This window comes from Tenrec ecaudatus, chromosome X, assembly GCF_050624435.1.
Source record: "Tenrec ecaudatus isolate mTenEca1 chromosome X, mTenEca1.hap1, whole genome shotgun sequence".
NCBI classification, from domain to species: domain Eukaryota; kingdom Metazoa; phylum Chordata; class Mammalia; order Afrosoricida; family Tenrecidae; genus Tenrec; species Tenrec ecaudatus.
This window is the reverse complement of record NC_134548.1, coordinates 8765780-8787359: the sequence shown is the minus strand read 5'-3', so window position 1 is coordinate 8787359 and position 21580 is coordinate 8765780. Positions and strand designations below refer to the sequence as shown.

The 21580-nt window shown below is 42.9% G+C and overlaps 1 protein-coding gene across 1 annotated transcript; it reads right to left on the bottom strand.

Annotated features, from left to right (window-relative positions):
- Positions 1-3718: 3718 nt before the first annotated feature.
- Positions 3719-6817, bottom strand: TLR8 (toll like receptor 8). The gene has a single exon (XM_075538765.1). It carries the CDS (start codon positions 6815-6817, stop codon positions 3719-3721), a length of 3099 nt encoding a protein of 1032 aa, XP_075394880.1.
- Between the last annotated feature and the right edge of the window lie 14763 nt (positions 6818-21580).

The window sequence follows — 21580 nt, the reverse complement described above, 5'->3', positions numbered from 1 at the left end:
TCATAACTGTCATTTTGCAACTGTTATGAATCAGGCGACCCCTGTGAAAGGGTCGTTTGGCCCCCAAAGGGGTCACGACCCACAGGTTGAGAATTATTGCTTCAACAGGTAGTGACTGTTTCACCAAGAAAGATCTGGCCGGCTACTGTCTGGTGCTTTCTTTTCTTTTCTTAAAAAAAAAAAAATCATTTCTGGAGCTTTCTTACGGGCCAGTTCTACTCTCTCCTGTAGGGTGGCTATGAATTAGAAGCACGAGATGAAAATGGGTTAAACATATGAGATGGCTTCAGAATGGTTGTGGGGAAAAATAGAATGAAAAGATCATGCACTTTTTCCATAAACCTTTTGAAGCCTCCTCCTTTATCTGCCTGTTTCTGATTGGTTGTCACTGTCAACGTTGCTTCTCAGAGGGAAGGTTGGATGTGGATGGCTGGTGGAAATTCTTTCAAGATCGCAGACTGAGTGCTTTAGTCATTCCCAGAGGATTTATCCTCTTTGCAAGCGCAGTCTTCCCTAAACTCACTCCACCCCTCAAGGGTTAGCACAGTCAGTGGAGTAGTAGATCTGCCTTCAGCATATGGCCAGTGCTCAAGTTATCCTTGATATGGCTCATGGTGTTCTGAAAGTGAATAGTAACCCCATTCCCCCTAGACCCCCCCAAACTTATTTTTTATAGCTTGATTGTTTTCTTGCTTAGGGATCATAACCCACCTTGTTGTCACTTCTCTACTCGGAACTGAAGCCCCCTCTAGACACCTGGTAGGACCAACTCCAGGAGCTAGTCAGCTGGATATGAATGCTTCAGGGCACAAAGTAGTCTGGACTGTGATTTTTTCTGTTTTAAAAATAGAACACCTTGTGCCAGAATAGTGGCTGCCACCCCACAACTGGGACCATTTCCAGGCACTCGCCTGGTTCGGCCAATCTCTATCGGGTCATCAAATCAACATTTCCAAAGAAAGTGGGAGAGAACATGAAAGGATTCACCAGCAAACGGATCTGTGGCCAAACAAGTTTGAGGCACTGTGTCATCTAGCTTCTTCCTGGAGATCACAAGACATACTGGAAACATTGCAATAACCAAACTCACGGTCATCAAGTGGGGCGGACTCGTAGTGAGGCCACCCACACCCCATGGGTTTCCGAGAAGTTAACATTCTACAGGAATAGAAAGCCTCGTCTTTCACTCAAGGAGTGGCTGTGGTTTCAAACTGCTGACCTTATAGATAGCAGTTCACCTGGTAACCACTATACCACCAGGGCTCCCACAAGTCTATTTGCTCTCAGGAACGTTTTGTGTGGAGTTCTTACTAACATGGTGTGAAATAAGCTTGGGGCAATTCAACACCGATCCTGCAGACCACACCCCACAGACACAGCCAGAGGCCTTTTCCCAAGCCCATGGTCAGACTCAGTGGTATTACATGGGCCAGCTCATGACCTCTACATCGTTGCACTCAGTTTTACTCAGTTCTATTTCATATCATGCCTGCATTGCTTCTTCGTCTAGGCTTTGCTTGCTCTGGACCACAGCCCAATAGTCACGGGAGAAAGCACACCATTCTTACCCAAGCTCTGAGTCTTGTATGCCGGCTCCTGGGAGTGGGTAATGGATAAGCAGGACATGGAGAAGCGTGATACCTGCGAACTCTCTCATACTCAATCTCTCCTATTTGAACACGACATTTACTCAACTCTTATTTATTGAGGACTTGTATCAAACATAGTAGTAAAAACTGTCACGCGATGGGCAAAACACACCTTCTCTAGTCTCTGCAATGTACAGGGTAAAGCTACACAAGGGAGTGACAAAAATGTCATGAAAAAAATCAACGATCTTTGAATTTAATTTTCCTAAGAACCTTTTAAAAGTTCCTTTATATGTCTGTTGTTGCTGTGTTTTAACCTTTAGAAGTTGGTGCGCCTTTTCCATCAACTGTATTTCTGTGTCCTAAAAGATCCTGGAAGAACTGCTGAAGACCATGCAGTGGTTGTGTCCACCCACTCAGTGGAGCAGCGGGGCTGGTGACGGGTCTTCAGTGTGAGGCGGAGTACTCCAGTCAGCAGGGAACTGCCGCATCGGCGCTGAGGGCACCTGCGCACTTTCAGACTCATCTGTGACCTTGGGCCATGCACAGGTCAAGTAAGGAGCAGGAGCAACCCATTCACCCCGAAGTTCTTCCCTGACCATAGCCTTTTCATTAGCGGCCCGCTCTCCCTTTTCGATCTCTTATGAATCTCTCTAAAGTAGAGGTCAGACATGACCTCCCAGGGTGACTCCTGGGAAATGGTGTCATGCATGCACAGAACTTCAAGGTCCGACATCCACCACATCAGAACCGGCTCGTTGTCGCATGGGATGGTCAGGTCCACTTAGCGCAGAGCAGAACCTGTGTTACACAGGGCTATGGGGGCAAGAAAAGGGAAGAGGGTAATTGGGTAATCATGACAACTCTGATAGGAGCTTATTAGTCAAATCAAGCCCACTGCCACTGGGTCAATCTGAATCATAACAACCCTATGGGACAGAGGAGGGCTGCCCAAGGCTGTAACCCTTGATAGAGGCAGACTGCTGCATCATTCATCCGAGGACCAGTTGATGGGCTTGGTTAGTAGCTGATCACTTAACTACTGCACCACCAACCTCCTGGAAGGTTTCGAAGGTTCACCAAGTAAATCGATATAACATGTTTGGCTTATACTTATATAGACATATGTAAGCTGGGTTTGTAGAAAATATGTGCTTGACACAGTGGATGTATATATGGACTGTGAAAAGAGCTATATATGCCCCCAATAAATTGATTTAAAGAAATATGTATATTGTTATGACTAACTGCAGGGTTATTTTAAATTTAAAAATTAATTTCTGCTGAAACGCAGTACAACAATTTCATAGACAGTTATTCTGGTGTCACCTCCTCTGACAGTGTCACCTGGTGCAGTCGGCACCTCCTAGAGATCTATCCCAGCCATTAATTGTCTTTCCTGGTCTGAGGGATCAGAGTTGCCATCTCTGTCATCCATCTCTGTCGTCATCGGTTGTTTTCCCTGGACGGAAGGGATCAGGCTTAGCATCTTTCATAGACTGCTCCCCTTAAAGTGAGACAATCATTTGTCCCCATTTCAGTCATCACACTTTTCCTCTGGCAACGGCTGTGCTAATGTCTGCCATCAACAGCCTCCAGTGTTGTCCATGGACTAGAGCTGCACAACAACTGTCTTGGTCATAGACTGCTTCCTTGGGTGGAGGAATCATCTAGATTATGAGTGGGGCCAGCGGTTCATGTCTCAAAAATAAAATGTGGCAAAAGGAATAGGCTGTAATTTCCACAATAGTATGATAAAGCCGTGTGCCTTCCATCTTGGTAGTAAACACTTTCTTTGCTGACTTTTAGGAAACGAATTGACCCGTGGAAGAGGCCCACCTAGCAAGGCACTGAGCGCAGCCTTTGGCCGGCAGCCCTCGGGAAACAGAATCCCAACTACCACTGGCCAGTGATCTTGGAGGTGGATTATTTCCCAGGGGATGTCTGTGGACCAAGTGCAAGCTGGATCCTGAATCCGGATGCAAAGAAACTGTGAGCTGATAAATAACATGTTGTTTTTAGCCACCGACTTGGAAGGCAATTGGTTCTACAGCAGTAGTCATGAGATGGAAGTGGGGTTGCTGTGCAGGTGAACCTCACTGTGTGGTTGCACCCTGACTTCACATCAGTTAGTATTGCTTAATGGAGTCAACGTAGAGATTGTTATACCGCGAATCATTTTCAGTTAAGACCACGTTTCTCAGGTTTTGCCAGAACAAGCCCTCCGCCTTGGGGTTGTCCGGCCACTGGAGGATGGAGCTCTTGCAGATGCGCTGCCGCAGCCTCAGATACTGAGAGTGCTGCAGCACTGGCTCCAGCAGAATGAAGATGATCACGTCCATGTTCTCCTCCATCAGCCTCTGCAGGGCCAAGTAGAAAGCTGTCTTAAAATTCCAGCTGGTGGCGTATTTTTTGGTTAAGACGAATATGGTTTTTTTGCTTTGGTTGATGCTCTGCATGAGGTTATCTATGATGGCTAATCCTGGATCCCAATCCCTCTCCTCCAAACAAAGCAGAACGTGTTTGTGTTCATTCTCCTCCTCCAAGTGGAAGCGCAGCTCATTGATCACCCAGTCCGTGACAGAAGCATCCTTGGTGTCATATGAAATGTAAGCATCGTAGAAAGTTTGTGACGTGGAAAGAGACCTGTACCCTTTAATCTTCGCTAAACACACGTGGTAGATGAACCAAACGTCCCAATAAAACAAATGGTGGGTCAGGGCACTCAGCATCACCGTGGCGGTGATGAAGAATGAGAAGAAAAATAGTATCGCCGCAATGGTATCCGACACGCAAGTCATGAGCTCGAGACTCACAATACACTTCCCTTTTTGATCCCCGGGACTGGCGCAGATGACATCTGTCAGCCTCGGGATTGAGACGTTTAGATTCTCATCCATCCATCGTCGAAAATCCCCAATGTCGCAGGTACAGTCAAAAGGGTTGCCTCTTAGATCTAAGACAGTTAGACTGGTGGCTGTCTTGGTTTGAAGCGCAGACTTCTGGATCCTCTTGAGCCGATTGTAACTTAAATCGAGATGGACCAGACTTCTGGCCTCCTCAAGGAAACCAGAGGGCAGATGGGCGATCCAGTTGTGCCTCAGCACCAGTGTCTGCAGAGAAGACGTGAATGCAGACAGGCTATTCGTGACAGTGGTGAGCTTGTTTCTACTTAAGTCAAGAAAGCAGAGCCGAGGGAATTGCTGTAGTAATGTCCAGTTAAAAATCGTTAACAGATTATTGTTTATATAGAGATACGTGAGGCTCTGGGGAAAGTTCAGGAATGCCTGATTTGGGATGTGCTGCAGGTTATTGTAAGATAAATCAAGCCGGGTTAGATTGCTGAGATGGGTGAAAATGGACCAGTATCTGCTGTCTCCCCCATACCACAAACGATCAAGGCGGTTTCCACGAAAAACTAATTCCACCAGGGACTTGCTGGTCAGTTCAAATTCGGTTAAAGTGTAAATGTCATTGTAGCTCAAGTTTAAAACTTGGAGCTGTGTTAAATTCTTAATAAATCCCAGACGGTGTGTTACTCCAGCAATTTTAAAATAGTGTGAGTTAGAGCTGAGATCAAGTACCTCCAAGTCGGTTAATTCAGTGAGAGCTTTATCATCATCAAAGTCTAGTCTATTGAAGGTCAAATCTAAATATTTGAGATGAGGTATGTCTGAAAATTCACTGCCGTGTAACACTTGGCCATTGCCATTGGATGACAGATTTAAGCAGGAGATGTTACCAAAAGCTTGAAATTGTTTTGGCCCAATAAAGAAAATACTGTTCAAACTTAAATCTAAAGCTTTGCCATAACGGCTGCATTGAGGCTTCATTAAATGGTGAGTGCTATGATAAAAATTTGAATGCGGGTCAAACTCAGTATATGCTGAGCGTGGCTTAAGGATATGACTCTGGGAAGATTGCCTGGCACCCACCAAGGGTGAAATTCTGTTTTCTGACAAATAAATAATACTCAGGTTTCGGAACTGTTGGAAAATGGTAAAGTCAATCTGCTTAATAAAATTAATGCCCAAGTTGATCGTCGCTAAATGGGGGAGCTCCATTAGGGGCAGGAAGTCTTCTTTGCTAAGTTCCTGGAACACATAACCCCTTAAATGCAGCACCTTGAGAGACACAAGCTTAGAAAAATTGTTTGAAATATTAATATGTTGTGGGTATTCTGTCCTGGCATAATTGAAAGATATGTCAAGGCATTCTAAAGAGGGCAGGTATGACAAAAATTCCCCAGAAGCAATTTCATGCACTAAGTAGTTGAATTCCAGGTACAGCACCCTGAGTTGAGTCATGTTGTAAAACCACGTCGCCGGAACCTTTCGGAGGGAAGTGCTGGAGAGGTTGAGGTAGAGAAGTTGGGTCAGCGTTTGAAACGCCAGGGGGTGTATCTGAAGTGAGGCGTCTCCTTGGCAGGGTTCACAGGGAAAAGGTGCATTGAAACATCTCGGACAGTTCCCGCTTAAATCAAGTGTCGTTAAATTTTTCAATTCCTTGAAGTCATGTTGACTAATGTTTTGGATCTTGGTGTTACTAAGGTAAAGTTCGTTCAGGGAGCGCGGCAGTTTGCTGGGCACATGCAGCAGCGTGTTGAAAGAGAGCGAGAGGATCTTCAAACGCGTCAGCTTCTGAAAGGGTCCGTCTTCGACGTCAAACGTTTTGTTATAACCATGGCCAAAATAGCAGTTCCAGCCTAAATAAAGACGCTCCAAGTGCGTTAGGTCGGAAGTATTCTTTTTAGTCACCGTGGTGATATTGTTTTGGATAAGACTAAGGACTCTCAAAGATGCCGGCAAACCAACGGGGATTTTGTCTAACTGGTTGTCTTCGAGCAGTAACACGCTTAGGTTTTTGAGGTTCTGGAATGCTCCATCTGTAATCTTCATGCCTTCCATGTACATACCAGGGTTCTCATTCCGATGCTGTAGCTTCGCATTGTGGTTCAGGTCGATTTTTATAAGATTTGGCAGCCCTTGAAAGGATTTGTTTGTGATGTGCGTGATGAAATTCTCCGACAGGTCTAGTTCCGTCACGGATCTGCCCACTGTGCGGGGAACTTCTTTCAGTTGACGACTGTCGCAATCTGCAATGACAGAGCCATTCTGCCTTCTCTCGTCACAAGGGAAGCTTCGGGAAGAATTTGATTCGGCGAAAAATTCACAGGAACCGGAGAAGAGTAGGAAGAGGCAGATGAGGAATGACGACCGGAGGATCATGGTTTCCTAAGGAAAGTAAAAAGCCGAAGCGCAGTATTAGAATAACAATATTCACCAGGTATCTCAAGTGGAAATTAACAGTGGGTCATCGGGATTTTGAAGTGCAGATTCTCTTAATTTATATTAAATAAGCTTCTGAATTAAAAAAAAGGATTAGGTTCAGAAGGATGTTAAGTTTTCAGCTTCTTGGTGCTGCAAGAAATGGAAGATGAAGCCATCAGAGATTATGATGAAGACAAGAGTTGGGCTTTTGCTCGTCCCCCCGGCCCAAGAGGTGTTGGTTGAGCTGTCCCACCACTGGAATAAAGCTGATGCTGCGCCATGGCTAGGGCCTATGCTGCACCTGCAGTACAGCATTTTGTGTGCTTACAGAATCAACCTCTTGGCATTACTCTTAATGAAATTTTGGCCAACACTCAAGAAGAGTTCAGATTAAACTTCTATAATGGTATTTGATAGTTATATAATCTGGAGTCAATTTGGGACTTTGAGAGGATTATGAGTGAAAGCGGTGGAGTCTAGTCTATCGATCGTCTCATAGCCAATGAGGCTTCTGTGTGGGCACGGCCTTCTCCTGAGAATTCTGGGAACTCCTGGATTTCCTCCTAGGAGGAGGGAGACTCTCTGCTTACTATCTGAGAGACTCTCAGTTGACAAAACACATGGAACTGTGCTAGACCTCTGGATCCAGAGAAGCCACGTGGAGACCCCTGCCAATGCTGAGATGCTTATGCCACCACTGGATCCACAAGATGTCCCACCCCCCACTGGCCTGTGACCTCGCTGCATTTGGTGTCATTACATGTGTTTCATGAGTCAGAAGAGGACTTTATTGATTGGTATTGGACATATGAACTAATATCAGACTTATGGACTAGATCTGGACTGGGCTGGGATGTTTCCTCAATATCCAATTGTTCTGGTATATAAACTTCTTTCTTATATACATATGCATGTCTATGAATTTGTCTCTCTAGTCAGCCTGGACTAACACATGGTACCATCCACGATTTCTTGTCTTTGCCTACACAGAGAGTGTAAATTCCCTATGATTCTTTTCTATACTTGTATATTGACACATGCATCAGGCTTTCTGATCTCTTTATGATACTAGAGAGTGGGATCTTTGCATTAATAATTAATAACAAAGTGCTAGGTGTTGTGCTAAGTGCTTCATAAACATTTCCTCACCCCATGTAATGCTCACAGCAGTAAAGTGATGGAGATTCCAGTCTTACCCACATTTTACAGGGAAGAAATAAACTCAGAGAGTGAAGGACAGTATGTAGTGGAGTTGAGAGTTGAACCAGCATAATTCCAAAATCATGTTTTTAACCATCAGTTATGCAATCTGAACATTGGAAGCCTCAGAACCAGAAGAGTCCCTCGAATGTAGGTCGCGTGCAAAAAGTGTCTGTGGAAGGTCTACTATTCATATGTAGTTTGTCATAAGACAAACAAACAAACATTCTCATTAATAGCTCTGTGTGTGCTAACATTTCAAACCTCAGTAAGAAAGACACACTACTTTCTATATAGACGTGCACATAACTCATGCAACACTTAGTAAGATGCCCCACATTCTGTGGCTACTTTTGTTAAATAAACAGAGAACTCTGTATTTTCGGGTCATTTGCTATAGACCATAGAAAACGATTGCAGTAGACATAGTTTTAGCAATAGAAAACTAGTACATCTAGAAAATATAGATTGTAGTAGGATTCGTGACTGGGAAAACATGCAAATCTTGTGGAAACAACTGTGGCTCTCCAGGTTTAAGAGCTGGGAGACAGACACATGAAGTAGTAACAAAACTCAGGAACACGAGAGACTGTGGAGAGCGACCTGGGCAATGTTCTATTTCCTCAGGGATCTAAGCAGATCAAAACCTCATGATATCCAAGCCTAGATTTGAAGGCCATTTCCTGACTCTTCCTTGCCTTTTCCTAGCTACTGCAGTAGTGTGGGGAGTCCATTTAGTGACTCTCACAGCTTATTGGTTAGTTTATAGTATCTTGGGCAGAATAGATATTAATTAAGCACAACAGTACAAAAGTTCAATTTTGACCAGAGTATGTACACAATCCTGCAAGAATCTAAAATAGATGGATTTGACCTATTCATGGAGCCTGGGAAAGACTTCCCTGGAGAAGTGAGCTGTGAGCAAAAGGTTGAATAAACACAATTCTTATGAATGTGACTGAACAAGTGAAATGTGTGATATGTTATCTGTATGCTGATGAAACTGTCAAGAATAAACTAATTGATTAAAAAAAACCAAAACTCACTGCCATAGAGTAGATTCACTGCAAGGTCAGCAGTTCTAAACCACTAGTCACTTCGAGGGAGAAAGACAAGGCTTTTTACTACTGTGTAGAGTTACATTCTTGGAAACCTACAGGGGTGGCTCTACCCTTCCTGTAGGGTCGCTGTAAAGGATGAATAAGCATGCACAAAGTATAAAAGAGTCAATGGAATGGTCTAGGTGAATAGGATAGCATATGCAAAGGCCCTGAGTGTATTCCTATGAATTTTCCATCATGTGCACTCAGAGAAATCAGGGAAAGAATCAAAAGGGGCTTAGTGTGGGCTTGAGAGAAGCCACATGCAGTTTCAGATGCTCAAGGCTGGTTGAACCTTCACAAAACCGCTTGCAATATCAAGACCCAGAGTAAGACCTAGGGACAAGAGGAGGTGCCCAATACAGAGATGTTGCTGAAGTCATCGGTCTCTCAATCCTCATTTCAATGAGCAGGTAAAGGAAAGAGAGTAAAAGAAAACTAGAGAAGAAAGAAGAGATGACCATGAATTTTTATCTTTTTCTGAAGAGCAACAAAAACCTTTGAAGATTTTCAATAGGTGGGATCATCCTCAGACTGATTATGGTCACTGGTGAGAGGACATGGAATACTAGGAGCGTAAACGCTCCTGGTGACCATGGAGACAGAGGGAATAGGCTTCAAAAGATACTTGCAGTTAGGAAGTGAACATTGAGATGCAGAAAATGGATGGAAGAGCGTTGTAAAGTCCAGGGAGATATTCGGAGTTAATTCCAGGTTATTGGTCTATTTAACTGGATGGACGAAAGTGTCATTCACCAAGGAAGAAGATTGGTTTGGGTTTGTTTTTTTAATGGTTGTTCTTGGTTGGTTTTTAGGGAGAATGTAAATATTATGAACTTAATTTTGGCACACTGAATTTGAGTTTGCATTCAAGTGGAGATGCCCACTGGACAATTTCATAATGGGTGTAGAGATCTGAGATAGAAGAATAAATGCATGACTCATGGGCTTGGTCATTAAAATCTTGGATGTGAATAAGATAACCCGAGGAAATATGAAGAGATTATATAAAGCATTAAGAGATTAGAGAGTTGAGACCTGATGTTGATCAACATCCACATTGAATAGGTGTGATCATAAGGTGGAAATGGAGGCAGAGGATTAACCATAGAGGTAGGTAAGAAACCAGGAGAGGGTGCTGTTAAAGATGTATCACAACAACAAGCATAATATATGATGAGAACTCAGACGTAAAATATTTGGAATAGTTATTAATATACTAAATTCACATGTCCAAAGAAGATGAGTCCCACATCAGAAGTCAATCCCAACTGTGTGTTTTATACATCTACAACGGAATATCTCTGAAATGTCAACAGGGAAAGGAGAGTAAGAAAAATAAAAACAAATACAAAAAATATATAAATAGATAGATTTTGAAATCTAAGTATCATGCAAGATTGAATTTATGACAGAAAGCATTAAACAAGGGAAAGAAGAGCACTTTATGCCGGTAAAGGACACAATCCACAATATTCATCTAATAGCTATGATTATTTGTGCATCAAATAATAAAGCATCAACATTATGTTTGTGTGTATGTGTGTGTGTGTGAACAACCCTGAGAAACATTCATAGTAGGAAAAAGTTGTTAAAGAGCTACTCTCCAAATGAGCACCAGGTCTTGACATTTCACAGACATATTCTACCAATTTAACTCCTATATAAACTAGTACCTACCATAGAGAACAAAGAGCAATTTTCTTCCTCTTTTTAAAAAAAATTAAACAGGCTGAAACCCCCCTCCGCCCAATGTAATAGGGAGAACAATTACAGAGAAATTATACTTATTAATGTTATTGTACAGCATCTGAATGAACATTTAGCAGCACATTGACATCATAATAAAACATGATGTAATAATAAAATGATTATAAATTTTCAATTGTGTGTAGCAAGGGGGAAAGAAAGAAACTAAAGATGGTTTAATATATCTACAAAGGGGCTTCAAGTTGTTAATTGAAAAATCCCATTGTCAGTCAGGGTGCAGTGTAGCAATGATGAAACATACAACTTTCCTCTAGTTCTTTAATGCTTCCTCCCCCCACTATTATGATCGCAATTTTACCTTACAAATCCAGCTAGACCAGAGGCTGTACACTGGTACAGATAGGAACTGGAAGCACAGGGAATCCAGGACAAATGAACCCCTAAGGATCAGTGGTGAGTGGTGATGCCAGGAAGGTGGAGGGTAGGTGAGGGAGAATGGGGGAACCAATTACAAGGATCTATATATAACCTCCTCCGTGGGGGGTGGACAACAGAAAAGTGGGTGAAGTGAGACGTCAGACAGTGTTAAGACATGACAAAAGAAAAATAATTTATAAATTATCAAGGGTTCATTGGGAGGAGGGGAAAATGAGAAGCTGATACCAAGGGCTCAAGTAGAAAGCAAATGTTTTGAGAATGATGATGGCAACAAATGTACAAATGTGCTTGACACAATGGATGGATGGATGGATTGTGATAAGAGTTGTACGAGCCCCCAATAAAATGATTAAAAAGAAGAAAAAGAAAAATCCTATTATCTTTTCATTCCACCATCCATAAAGTTTTTGAAGCCCCCTCTTTTCCATATAATTCATATACTCTGTATCTTAGTAGAGCAACAAGGAGAACTATTAATATCAGTGTCATAGATACTGAGAGATATTTAATCAAATGAAATGCCATTCTTGACAAAAGTACAAACTAATATAGGAAGAGATGGATATTTCCTTGCCAATTAAAATAAACACATGTCAGCATTTAATGGGAAGCCTCTAAAGGGCATTTCCATAAAGATCAGAAGCTAGATGTTCTATTGTTCTGGAGTTGCTAAGCTATACAATTAGATACTAAATAGACTGCATGGAGGATGATCCAAAAATCTCCAAGATATAATTGCTTACCCAAGAAAATCAACTGGAGAAACAACCATTCTAAATAATCAACGAATTTATATGGTGATTCAGTATAAAATTAATATGTAATGTAACATACACCATTAATCACTTGTTAGAAGAGAGATTAGAAGTGTCCTAGTCACTGTATTAGAGACTAAATTCTGAGCACCCTGTTTGCAGAAGGCTAAGGATGACAGTGAAAGCCCAAATTCCAATTTCACTTTCCCCACTTGGATTAAGCCTCCATTGAACTCCGTCGGACCACTGACCAGGGAAGGCTTGACCAATAGTCTTGCCCTCAGAGTGCTTTGAAAGTGGATTACTGCAGATAAAAAACAACAACACCAAACTCAGTGCCATCGAATCAACACTGACTCATATCAACCCTATAGGACAGGGTAGTGTGGCAGGTACAGTATCTCCTGTCAACTTGTGAAGGGATAGAGTCTAGCCTGTCAAAGCCAATGAGGCCTCTGTGTGGGCAAGGCCTTCTGTGGATTCTGAAGACTCCAGTCTTCCTCCCTGGAGGCGGGATACACACCCTCCCTGTGAGATATTCCTGTTGAAAAGCCACATGGAGCTATGCTGATGGCAGCCAGAGCATAGGAGATGGAGAAGCCACATGAAGACCCACGCCAGCACTAAGATGCTTCCACCACCACTGGAGCCACAGACTTTCAACCCACTGGCCTGTGATCTTCCTGCATTCAGCATCATTGCATGTGTTGCTTGAGTCTGAAGAGGAATTTAAAGATGGGGATCACATATACGGGCTAATATAGGACTTATGGACTTGATCTGGACTAGGCTGGGATGTTTTCTTAATATACAATTACTCTTTTACATAAGGCTCTTTCTTATATGCATATGGGTGTCTCTGGATTTGTTTCTGCATTCCACCCAGACACACAGAGGTGGAATTGCCCCTGTGAGTGTGCAAGAAAAGCCCTTTCTTTCTCCTGAGCAACGATTGGTGGTTTCCAACTGCTAACATTTCAGATCACAGCCCAACTTGTAACCCAGGGTTCCTCCACTGCAAGGACAGAGAGTTAGGTTCCAGTTTAACAAAATTATCATTTGCTTTCCCTTTTGACCCATTTTGATTTGTTCTAGTTTCTATTATGCTTGGTTTGGGATTTAGATTTTCTGTGTTTTATTTAGTTGTTTATTTGTATAATTTTATGTATATGAAATCAAGGCTATGCGATCTATAGAGACAGTAACGAGATAAACTGTTCCCTAGGGCTATGGCAGTGGAGGCTGGGGTGGGAGGGAAATAGGGAGCTAATAATAATGAGTGCAAGAATGAAGGAAATGTTTGAAAATTGATTGTGGTGATGACTGCACAACTTTTTAAATATATTTAAAGTTTTGAATTGCATGGTGTCAATACAAAGGAAACAGTTTCTTTTTTTTTTATGAATTCACAAAGTAGCAATAATGAGCAATGATGCTAGCACACCCCCAACTGTAATCATTGAAGCGTGTGGTTCATGAATGTGGAAGGAATCACTGAAACATGAACAGAGTCTAGAAATAGATCCAAACACACAGAAGCAGGAAATGATTAAGGGAATATTTAAATCCTGCAAGAAAAGAGTCTCAAATAGTCATATTGGAGCAACTTGGTCTCTAGTTGGGAAAAAAAAGTGGGGGAATCTGTCTCACATTTCAATAATGTGATAATGAGTCAATAATAATGAGTCTGTGTCTCATTATTTAAGGATACTTTAGATGGGATAAAAAATTTCAATTTAGGAAAGCAAAATCACAAAATTACTAGGGGAAAATATGAGAAATGTGTTGTCTATAGAAATGAAGTGTCTTTTTCGCCTGATAACTCACTGCCATCCAGTCAACTCTGACTCAAATCAATCCTATAGCACCGAGTAGAGCTGCCCCTTTGGGTTTCTGAGACTGTCACTTCTCACGGGAGTAGGAAGTCTCCTCTTTCTCCCAAGAAGCAGTTGGTAGTTTTGAATTGCTGACATTGTGTTTAGCAGCATAACACATAACTACCCTGCCCCAGGGCTCCACTTTTAGTATGACATAAAACCCCAAAGCACGAAGAATCAAGGCTAACCAATTCAAGCTCCCACAAATACAAATCCTGCTTCACCACACACGCTGCAAGTAATGGTACGCACAGTGTTATGTGAGATCACAAATTAGAAGAAAATATTTGTAGTTCATATCACAAGTAAAGGGATAATATATTTCGGATATTGTGCCTCAGTGAGAAGACAAGTAACCCAATGGTAAAGTGGAGAGGGGAGATGGAGAAAGTTCACAGAATAAGAAGGCACAAAAATAGCTCTTAAACCTAGGAAAAGATACTCAACTTTCCCCCCCCTAATCACACCGAGAGCATTTTTCATGGATTCGGTGATACAGGTTGGGAAAACAGGTATTCTCACGTTAGGCTAGACGGGTCTGAATTAGCACCACCTTTAAAATGGAGGGCAACCTGTAATATCTGTCAAACTGGAAAATATATGCTTAGACTCAGCAAGTTCAGGACTTGAAAAGATACACCCTGACCTTCCAAAATGACTTATCTACTCCAGCATGGTCAATGTCGGGTTGTGAGCAATAGCAAAAGATTAGAGATAAATTAACTGCTCGTTTGTAGTAGAGTGTGTAACCAAAGAGCATTATACTCAATGGACCACTATTAAGACACACTGTACACCCCTTCCTTCATCTAACGAATATTTATTGTGAGTCTTCTTTAGTTCAAGAACTGTGTTTCACATGGTGATACAGCAATGAAAAGATGGTATTCTATATACCTTTCAACCCCCAAAGTGATTGCGAGCTGCACCTGCAGGAGGATGGGGAGGTTGACCAATCATGGATTTTTCGGATGAATTGTGTTTTAGGAAATTATTGACAGTTTTGCATAGGTTTTTGAAAATGTTATTTATAATTAAATCAACTAAAACAATTTTTTTCTAGAAGCTATATCAACAACAACACTTTGCCATCGAGTTGATGCTGACTCATAGCAGCCCCAGGGGACAGGGTAGAGCTGCCGCTGTGAGTTTCAGAGACTGTAACTCTTTACAGTCTTCCTCCCTTGGAGTAACTGGTGGTTTTGAACTGTTGATCTTATAGATAGCAGCACAGAGTGTAACCACTATCCTACCAGGACTCTATAATATATATAAAACCCTTAAATTCATTGTGTTAGTCTGGGCAATCTAAGGAAACAGATCCACAGAAACTCATATGTGTAAGAGAGAGCTTTATATAAAGGGTAAGTGTACATTAAGAAAGCACTCTACACAGTATTGCCCAAGCCTACAAGTCCAACATTAGCCCATATGTCCAACATCAATCCACAAAGTCCTCTTCCATCTCACAAAACACAAACAATGACGCTGACTGCAGGAGGAAAGCCAAATCAGTGAATATGTAATCATCTCAGCACTGGCAGGGGTCTCCACATTGCTGCTCCAGCTCCCAGGGCTGCATCAGGGTAGGTCCATGTGGCTTCTCCTCAGGGATGTCTTGCAGGAAGTGAGCCTTGACAGCTAAAGCAGGGAAATGGCTAAGGCAGGTGCACCAACCAGCTTTTCAGACCAACAGAAAGCAAGAGACCTGAGAACTAGAAAGGTGAGGCTCACCGAGCCATTTATCGCTCCACCCTTCAATTAACCCCACATGTGTTTATCGGCCAGGTTGGCACAATAAATTTTAACTATCTTAGTCATTTAGTAGCTGTTCCCTTGAACAAGTTTATTTAGTAAGGAACAAGACCACAATAACAAAATATTTTTTATCAAATGTTATGATGCAAGAGAGCGAGAGCGAGAGAGAGTGAGCGAGAGCGAGAGCGAACAAGGGGAAAAAGCACTTCCATGTTCTGGATATGCACAAAGACCTTTAAGTGTATCCAAGTGCATGCCTGGATTTTAGTGGATTCATTCACTTTCTGAAATTTAAGCAGCCTGGCTTCACCAATGGCATCCCGCACCTGCAATGCAAGTGTCGCTGCCCTTTAGTGTCGCCCTCTGCTTTTCTCTCAGCAATCCGTTTTGCTCTTTCAAAACAGTGTGAAATGTCTAGTCCTTGTCTATGAATTCCAACTGGCCTTACATTGTTTGAGGCCCATTTAACTCTGGTGTTCAGAGTTTTCAGCTTCTATACAGTGAATAGGCCACTTCTCATTTCTCTGTGACCAGACAAGCAAGCTTATTCCATCTTATAAAATAGGCCTTTTGAACAGGTAGTCAATGGAAGTTGTTGAAATTCTGGCCTTTTAAAAGATGATTTTTCACACAATCAAATGCAAGAAGGGTAAGATGCATTCTGTGCAACACAATTTCTGAGTGGGGAAATTTCTTTTAATAAATCATTTTATTGGGGCTCATACAACTCTTATCACAATCCATACATATATCAATTGAGTAAAGCACCGTTATACATTCGTTACCCTCATCATTCTAAAAATTCGCCTTCCACTTGGGTTCGTGGAATCAGCTCCTTTTCCTTTTTTTCCCTCCCCCTTCCTCCCCTCTCCCCCCTCCCTCACGAACCCTCAATAACTTATAAATTATTACTCTATCCTATCTTACACTGTCCAGCGTCTCCCCTCACCCACTTTCCTGTTGCCCATCCCCCAGAGAGGAGGTTACATGTAGATCCCTGAGATCAGTTCCCCCTTTCTACACCCCCTTCCCTCCCGGTGTTGCCACTCTCACTGCTGGTCCTGAGGGGTTCATCCGTCCTAGATTCCCTGTGTTTCCAGATCCCTACTGCACCGCTGTGTATCCTCTGGTCTAACCAGACCCACAAGGTAGAATTGGGATCATGATAATTGCGGGGAGGGGGGAGGAAGCATTAAAGAACTAGATGAAAGTTTTGAGTTTCATTGTTGCTACACTGAACCCTGAGTGACTCATCTCCTCCTCACTACCCCTCTGTAAGGGATTTCCAGCTGTCTACAGATGGGCATTGGGTCCCCATCACACACTCCCCTCATTCGCGATGATTTGATTCCCTCCCACCCCACCCCCCGCCTTTGTTGTGGGTGGGGAACTTTTAATAGCGTAGATTCGTTGAAAGGACAGTTGTAGGATATCTGCTGTATAATATGATGCCTAATCTCTTTGGTCTTTTTCAAGAAACACACACACACAAACACACACACACACACATACACACACACAGCACCTACCTCGATTGTCTAGATTTAGTATATGTACCCTAGAGGCTTGAAGTAGGGCTAGAGGTTGGGGCTAGAGCAGAGTCACCAAATGCTTTGTCCTTCCTTTATACTAAAGACAGTGCTTTAGAATAATTCCTGAGCTCTAGCAAATGGAGAACATGTTATTGAAACCAAATGGCAAAAGTTAAAATAAGGCTTTACCTTCAAACATTAGCTAAAATGTGGATAAAAGCACAATGATGATTGGCTACTAGCGCTCCCACTTGTTTTGGGTTATTTTTTAGTGCCTAAATCTTATGCTTGTAAATGAGTATAGATGTCAGTGACATTTTGTTCTTTCAAAGGTCTGGGCTGCTTTGAGAAGCGGCTGTAGATTGCTGGTGTCAATTCCATAGTCATACAAGAAATGTGTTTTTGTGTTTGTCTCCTTTTTCAGAGTGGGTCTATCCTCTTTGGAACATTACTGCTTTGTGGAAGCTCAGACTGAACACAGCACCGGACCTGGGTCTCTCACTACTCAATTATTTTTGCATTATTTATGTTGGAAATTTGATCACTCAGACAGAAAGGAGGGCCAATCTACTGCCAGAAATGTCTGCACGAAGTGCCATACTTACTGGGTAACGTGGGAACCAAACCCCTGTACATATAAAGGAAAAATCAGTTAAGCATCAAATAGTAGAATAGCCATTAAATTATCTAAAACATTAATTTATGAAGAAAGACCTTGTATACAGATGGAAAAAGAAGATTTTCATACAATCAAAAGAGTTAGTTGTTTGTTTTACTAGCACCACGAGCCTGCCAGCCAGGGGTGATTTATGTTTCCTGTTGGAGCTTGCTCTAAAGTTCTGTTTCCTCTGACTTTGTTGTTAAATGCCAAAAGACATCTCTGAACTGGGCATTGGATCAGATTATGAGCTTTCTCGGTTTTATTTCTCACGAAAACCTTTGAATAACAATAATAAAAACATCTGAAATGTAATAATAAAAAATTAAAAGGCAGTGTGGTACATGGCAGAAGGTACTAGGGGAAAGAAAACTGGCAAGGGAGATGGGAATGGATTTGTCTGCTGATTTTCTTGTGATTAGACTGGAGCGGTGGGTTTTTGTGGAGAGGATCAGAGAGGTTTTCTTATCATATGAAGGCACATGTCACCAATGAGTTAAGCTATCCATGTTGACTCTGATCACCAGGCTGAGGTAATGTTTGTCCTAAGACAATTTTTTAGCAATAAGTGGATACAAATTAAATTCTTCAAAGACCCATGTGGAACAGATGAGACTGGATTTCAACCTCTTTGTGTAGTTAGGGAAGGCATCTTTGGGAGGTAAGTTTGGCTAGTCCGTGGGGCTAGGGTCGGTCATCCTGGGCAGCTTCAGTAGTCTCAATGAAAGCCTTCAACATCTATCTCCTTTCAACATCGCATACAAAATCTCTTACAAAACACAACGAATGAGGGGGGAAAGCCTGGAGGAGCCGTTAGAAACAAAGAGAAGAGCCCTCTCACCCTCCCTCTGTTTCTTTAGGGTTAAAATGGTTAGAATACTCTGGAGAAGGTTTCTTTCTTCCTTTTTTAAAATTAAAAGACCATTTTATTGGGGATTCTTGCAACTCTTTTTACAATCCATACATTGTTTGCAGCAGGCAAATTTGTACATGTTGCCTTCATTCTTTTTTAGACATTTACTTTCTATTGAGCCCTTGGTATCAGCTCCTCTTTTTTTCCCCTCCCTGCGCCACCCCCATGCCCCCTTGAAAGATTATAAATTATTATCGTGCTCATATTTTATCCCGGCTGCTGTCTCCCTCCCCCGTTTTCTGTTGTTCTTCCCCCTGGAGAAGGTTATATGACTATGTTTCGAACATTGCGATCGGTTCCCCATTTTGGAGGAGATTTCTGAGTGAAGAGTTTGTGGTCTCTAACTCCATGAGGTGTAACAACACAGGTTTCTAAGTTCCAAAGGACAGGGACAGAAAGAGTGGGAGGGCATAAGTGGCCCCTAATGAAAAGAAAAGAATAAAAAGGAAAAAAATCCAAACACTGCCGTCAAGTCCATTTCAATTGGTAATGACCGCGTAGGGCAGGGTAGAACCACCCTGTGGATTTCTGAGACAGTAAATCTGTACAGGAGCAGAAAGTTTCATTTTTCTCCTGCCAAGCGGCTAGTGATGTGGAACTGCTGACCTTGTGGTTAGCAGCCTAACACGCAACCCATGACACCAGGAGAAAACCCTGAACTTTTAGGCTTTCACAAAGGCTGACATAATGGATTGCTAAGGCCCTAGTGGTGTAGTGGTTACAAGTTGAGCTGTTAACTGCAAGGTCAGCTGTTTAAAACCACTAGCCGCTCTATGCAAGAAAACCTGGGCTTCCTATTCCCATAGAGTTACAGATTTGGAAACTTTCATTTTTTGTCCGTTGTCCAGGACAGTTGGGTAAAATCTACACGTCTGGGTAGTGTGAGCTAGGGCTTGGTCACCAAACGGATCTCCAGATAGAGGGCAGAAATGCCCAAAAGTCCCTCAAGAGAGGCAGGCCCTCAGCCAAGCTCTTGCTCTTGGCCACACCCATACTCAGGGTGAATGTCAAGAGGACTTCAGATGGCCTGACTCCATGCGCAGCAAGAGGTAACCAATGAGCGTGCACCCTCGTTGTGATGTCACAATGAACAGCCACACCCAGCCTGGTTATCAAGCAGTTGACAGTGCTGGGGGAGTCAGAAGTGTCCAGGCCATCCGCAACACAATGGCTCCTGGCAGCTCCAGGCCAGCCCGCCTACCTACTCGACACCAGGAGCCCAGTGCTACTGTTTCCACTGTTCCGGCAAACCATGACTGCCAACGCAGTCTCGATCAGGCATGTAGACATGTCAAAGGAAATGAAGCAATATGCCATGGACATCGCTTGTCGGGCACTGGATGAGTTTGTCACTGAGAAAGACATCGCTACATACATCAAGAAGGAGTTTGACGACACCTATGGCCCCTCCTGGCTTTGCATAGTTGGGAGAAACTTTGGCAGTTTCGTTGCTCATGAGCCTGAACGTTTCATATACTATTGTCTGGGTCATATGGCCACTCTCCTGTTCAAATCTGGTTAGATCACAACAATCCATCTGAGAACGGCAATTGTCCAGTAATCCACTTGAGGATGTCAATTGCTCAGTGATCCACCTGAAAGTGACAACTCTGGGACTGTACTTGTTACCTTCAGAAAGAGACATCTTCCATCTGTATGGAGGGCCGCAGAAATTCCAAAGACTGGATTTTGTTGTGGAGTCCGGGGGCATTCTCTGTATGTACTCTTTTATGGTACTAAACACAATGAGCAGCGCAGCTTGTATGGTGTTTATTTTCTAGTCTATATTGTCCCGCTGCCTCGTGTTCTTAAAAGAAAAAAAAAGTAATCTTTTGGAGATAGTCTGTGTTAAAGATGAGGGAGATTTTTCTTGTGGGGGAAAGAAGTAGGTAGGAAGGGAAGGAGAAAGGGGAAGGGGGCGAAGGGAAGGGAGAGAGAAGGAGTGAAGGAGGGAGGGGAGTTGTTGCTGTTCGGTAATCATGTGTCATTGAGTGGGTGCCGAGGTATTGAGAACTCACACACCAGAGAAGGAAACACTGGGAGGGAGAGAAGGAGGTTAGGCAAGAAGGGAGGGAGGGTGAAAGGATGAAAGGAAGGGAGGGAGGAGGGAGTAAGAAGGAAAGAAATGGCAATACTGCAAATAAAATAAAGAATTCATGTCACGGGAAGCTCTTCTGTTGATCTAACTGGACTATTCTGGAGGCACATGAAGGCTCGGGCAAGGATTGTCAGCATGTGTTGAGGGTAGGGCAAGCAGATGGTGAGCAGTAGGTGGCAGAGCAAAGCAGAGAAGGCCGAACCCAAGGCCCAGCAAGAAGAAAGCGAGTTTACATCAAAGAACCCTGGCAAGCAAGATTCAGGAGCTGAGACATCAGATCCTTAGACGGTGGCAAACAAGGTAGAGCTAGACAAGAGAGGGTTGGTTGACAGTCCACCGGAGAATGTAGGTCCATCTCCTATGTTCTGTCTGAGACTTACCCTCTTCAAAGGTTGTATTTTGCCAACATGGTCAATGAACACAAGTGGGATTAATTGAAGGGCAGAGAGATAAATGGCTCAGCGAGCCTCGCCTCTCTTGTCTCTTGCTCTTGGATTACTGGTCCAGGGTGTAGCTGCCTTGCTTGTTTTGTGCCTCCATTTGCAAGCTACACTACCTGTGGGACACCTAACCCATGGACTGTGTCACTGTAGTTTGAAGTTCCTTCAAGACCTGCTTCACCATGCGACTGGAATATACATCTCTTGAGCTGGGGTCTGTCGGACCCTGTCATCTGGCTGAC